This window comes from Camellia sinensis, chromosome 13 (genome assembly GCF_055761805.1).
Source record: "Camellia sinensis isolate YWXY chromosome 13, ASM5576180v1, whole genome shotgun sequence".
Taxonomy (NCBI): Eukaryota; Viridiplantae; Streptophyta; class Magnoliopsida; order Ericales; family Theaceae; genus Camellia; species Camellia sinensis.
The window spans coordinates 37311339-37316056 of NC_138973.1; the positions used below are offsets into that span (position 1 = coordinate 37311339).

General features: G+C 32.7%; 1 protein-coding gene across 1 annotated transcript; it reads left to right on the forward strand.

Annotated features, from left to right (window-relative positions):
* The first annotated feature begins 1298 nt into the window (after positions 1-1298).
* On the forward strand, positions 1299-4275 carry LOC114272622 (uncharacterized). Its single transcript, XM_028214339.2, has 3 exons — positions 1299-1539; positions 2843-3031; positions 3822-4275. Exons 1-3 carry the CDS (start codon positions 1474-1476, stop codon positions 4032-4034), a joined length of 468 nt encoding a protein of 155 aa, XP_028070140.2. The 5' UTR covers positions 1299-1473; the 3' UTR covers positions 4035-4275.
* Positions 4276-4718: the final 443 nt, after the last annotated feature.

Genomic DNA, 4718 nt, shown 5'->3' on the forward strand with positions numbered 1-4718 from the left:
CTTTGATATTTTATTGTAAGTTAAAAAATATATATGTATTAACTATAGCGGAGCGGAATAGTTTCAAAGGCGGTTTATAAATTTTAAAATTTAAACCGTGGATAGTAGATAGAGCGGTGCAGATTGATGCGAATCGATACGATTTTAGTAGATTATGCGGTATTTTGTACTACCCTAAATTTGAGACCCTGAGTTTTCCAGTCTAACAATATCTTTCGTTTTGGCTTTTATCAATTAAAAAAAAAAACTCTATTTTGTAAATTATTCATAAAAAGAATTGCTTATTCTGTCTAAAATAATAATCTCTTTTGGGAAATCTAATGTAGCATTTGGCAGAATTTTAGAATTATGATTTGATAATAGAGTTATATTTTAAATTTGTAAATTTTGGAATTATGATTTGAGTGTGGAAAATTTGTTTAGTTATGAATTTTGAAAAAAGTTTTGAATTGAGTTTGAAATGATTTGATGTGACAATGATATTTGATTAAAAAACTTACAATTTATAACCAAATACACAACGCAAAATTTTATTCAAAACTCATAAAAAAATTTAAAAAGAATTGAGAAAATATTTTTTATTTGAAATATAAAAATAATAGGTGCAAAAAAAAAAAAAAAAGAACGAACATTGTTCCGGTCAACTGGCCAGATGTTTGGGAGACGTTCGGGAGGATGATTGAGTAGAATTGTTTTCAGAAGTGAGTGGAATCGCAAACCAAACACCACACTCAAATGTAAGGATAGAATTAAGTTTAGGGAGCTCTACCAAACAAAGCCTAACTTTTTTTTATAGTATAATTATTATATTTAAAAAATATTAATTTCTTAAAATTACCTTTTGATAGTACATTTTTTTAGAATATCTATTATCATAATGATACTTTTTGTGTTATTAATAAATTTAAAAGAAGGATAATATAGTAAATTCATATTATTTTATTCCTTGATTTTTAAAAAATGACTAATATTTTGAGATAATAAAAAATAAAATAAGGAACTATTATTTTAAAACGGAGAAAATATTAATTTAATGATCAATTTATTATATAATTCTTTAAAGTAAATAAACGATATATTTTTTAAAAAAAATTCTTATATTATTTATTTATTTGAAAACAAAAATAGTCACATCATAGAACTATATATGTGTATATTATACACATGCATATATTTAGGTCAAGTTTGACAACTAAAAAATGATCTATCTTTTATTTTTTTTTCATCACATCACCGCTTTATTTTTATGCATATTATTTTATAAAAAAATAAAAAATACATTTATTTAGGTCATCCAAACAACCACTCATTTGGAGCGGGAAAAAGTCCACCAAACAGACACACCCATTAAGCCCACCGCTCTTATCTTCTCCCTCTTTCTCTCTCTACACTCAAAACAGAGAGAGAGAGAGACGATCAGAGCTCGACCTTTCAGGTGAACTGTTTTCTTGTTGGGGAGGTGAAGAGCCGAGAATGGTGGGTATCTTCTCTAGATTTTCTGTCAACAGAAATATTCACCGACGAACCCAAAGTACAATTGTAAGCATCTTTCTTTACCCCTCTTGATTCTACTTGGGTTTGTGTTTCTTCAACTGATTGCTCTGTTTTCTAATCTGCACTTTCTTTTTTCATTTATTGTTTTGAGAGCTATAACTATGTATATATATATGGTTGTGAGGTAATTTGTTGATTTTAATTCAATCCATTATAGGAAATTGTATTAATTTTGGATTTAGATGTGGGTCAAGACTTGGCTTGACCTTTTCATTGGCCAAACCAATGTTTATTCGAGTTGTTCTGGATTTAATTTTCAAACCCAAGTCGTTCTTTGAAGTCCGTGTTTTTTGTTTTTGAAAACATGTTATTTTGAAACAGATTTCTCAAATGGGATTTGCTTTGAATTCAATTTTCAAACCTAAGTGGTTCTTTGAAGTTTGTTTGTCTTGAAAAAACGAATTCAGTCTTGAAATTGACTTCAATAAACAATCTGAGTGTGGAAAATAACTCGTTTGTACAGACCAATAGACCAACAGAGTATTAAAGAATTTTCCTTTTTGAAAATGGGTTTGATTTGGTCTTATAAAATAGTGAGAATTTTTTCACAGACCCTTTATGATGGGTTCAAATAGTTAAGTTCTGTAATAACTTAATTATCTACTTTTTGTATCTTAAATGATGTTGGTTGTTAGATTCTTGTTTGCCTCACTTTAAATGCATAGATGATTTTGTACTTACTGTGTTCTAGATAGTTGGAGAGCTATTGGAAAGCTGCACAACCTATTGACCTTTTGCTAAGGAATACTGAATGGGGCGCAATGCTTGTTGCCTTATTGATACCCTGCTCATATGAATTTTTATCCAAATTGTGTCTGAAGCTGTTCTATCGCGGTGTTTTGCATCTGGTTTCATGAACTCACTCCTACATTATGTTATATATATATATATATAGAGAGAGAGAGAGAGAGAGGTGGGTATTAGTCTTTTTTAGGTAAATGACAATTTTATTGAAAGACGGAGACCAAATGACCAATAGTATTGAGGTTGAGCCAAGTCCCCGATCTAGCATATTTTTCTGATAGTCCAGGAATAGCCATTAGACAGTCCAACACAGCACGGTATTTTCTTAAAAGTGTCCATGCTTCTTAGGTATAGAGAACAGACTAAATCAACTGCAGCCTTCTCCCATATGAAAATAGATTGTCTGTCCAGCTTCGAATTTTTTAAAGGATTTTCTTCTTCAATTGCTTGCAATAGTCTGATCTTACTCTATTTGATATTCAGAGGGTATTAGTTGTTGTATCTTCTGATGTTCACAAATTGAGATGCTTTATTTTGCATGCAGGATGAAAGGGAAGTTTTGTCCCCTAATTCAGAGGCTCCAGATGCAGCTACAGTTATTACTGGTGCTGCATTAGCTGCTGCTCATGGGATTGAAGTTGCAGTTGAGTTTAAACCCCTTGAACACCCAACTGAGCCTCTTGACAATGATCGATCGATTCTGTGCCCACTGCCTGAACCTTCTATTCTTAATGTAAGCTTGAGATTTGCTCTTGTTTCTAAATTTTTATTCTTTATGTTTGTATGTATGCTTCTTCATGGGTGTTTGTGCTGTAGATGAGCATGTCATGGAACACATAGAACACATGTTAGTCACCTGTATTCTTTGCTTTTATCGTTGTGTTTTGGCCTTCGCTTTTGGAGCTATTAACTATATACACAGCTGTAGGATTCTCCTAGGCTGCTAAATTCAAAATTATAAAAAGTCATTGGAGGGTACTTATGGGCCTTATGTTGTAAGTTGTAACTTAGGTGAGTGAATCTACCGTTCAAATTTTTGTATAACTACGTAATTCTCCATTTATTATTACAAGGTTAAGTTAAAGTTGGGAAAACTTGGCTGTTTTATTGATGTGCATCTATTGCTAGTGAGGCAGATTTGTGATTTAGTTAACAATTTGTCAGCAATGTTATTCCAATTAGGACTTTAAGTAGAAAATGTTACTGCAATTAGGACAATGGTAGGTGGTGACTTGAACCATCAGTTATGACACAGAGTTCAACTTTCTTTGTGAACCTTGTATCAAATTTAACTTCTAACAATTTAATACTCCTATAGTTCACTTGGCCACCAAATTTATATTACTATTGTTTTAGAATATTATTGTATTTAAATTTGTTTTTTTATTTTTAATATTTAACATGCCGAATCATTAAATACTTAACAATCTTGAAGGTGATAGAAGAAAAAATGTCCATGTGAATCCTCCTCAGATAAAACCTACTGTGTTTGAAATCCTATTGTTAATTTCCTCAAATGTCAGGACGGACAAATATGGAAGGAGCGAGTATCTGCAGGAACAGGGGTGCGGAGGAGGGCCGATTTGCCAGTTATGCAGGAGGGGACCCCCATGGAATCTGAGTCTGTGGGACCCAAACCACGGCGCCCATCTAACCGCATGATTCTACCATCTATCAGTGCTCCTGAACATAACATCCTTCAACTGCTTGAAGAATGTAATGCATCTAGTATCTAAAGTCACGTGTTGCCAGTTCATAATTGGAAGTTTTTGTTATCATAATTGTTGTATAAAGTTCACAATCTTTTTTATTTTTTTAATTTCTTTTTTCTTCCGGTTTCCCTTTTCGTCTGTCTTCAATCAGTTGCTTGAGAATATGTATTTCCAAATGGAATTTTTTTGAAATCGCACAATATGTATGTATACATATGACAGATGATTGAAATATGAATTAGCTGGTACAGTGCAGTGTTGTCAAGTTTGCTTTTGAAGTTAATAAATGTTACTGTTAGGAGAATTTTTCCAATTCTCACCAAAGACTTTGACCATGTATAACATTCTCCCTTTCCCATGGAGAAAGAAGAACATGACAGATCTTTATTCGAACTGGCAGTGCTGCTTTCAAAGGCTGTTTTAATCCATGGACAGTGGATGTCACCACTCTTAGGCTGTGTTTGGACCTTGGATTAATGTTATCAACAAGTATGTCTCAGCTAGTTCTGTTTTCCAATCGGAGGCTTTAGCTGTGCACAAAGCTTGTTTGATGTCTAACCAAGTGGCTAATGCTTCTTCTGGAGTTTGCCTCTGTCACTCCGAAGCTCAAGGGTTGCTGGATTGGTTTTGTAGGCAGATCAACAAATTTTAAACTGCAAGTCAACTAATCCGATCAGCTCAACTTGCTTGCGTCTTCTCAAACTGCTC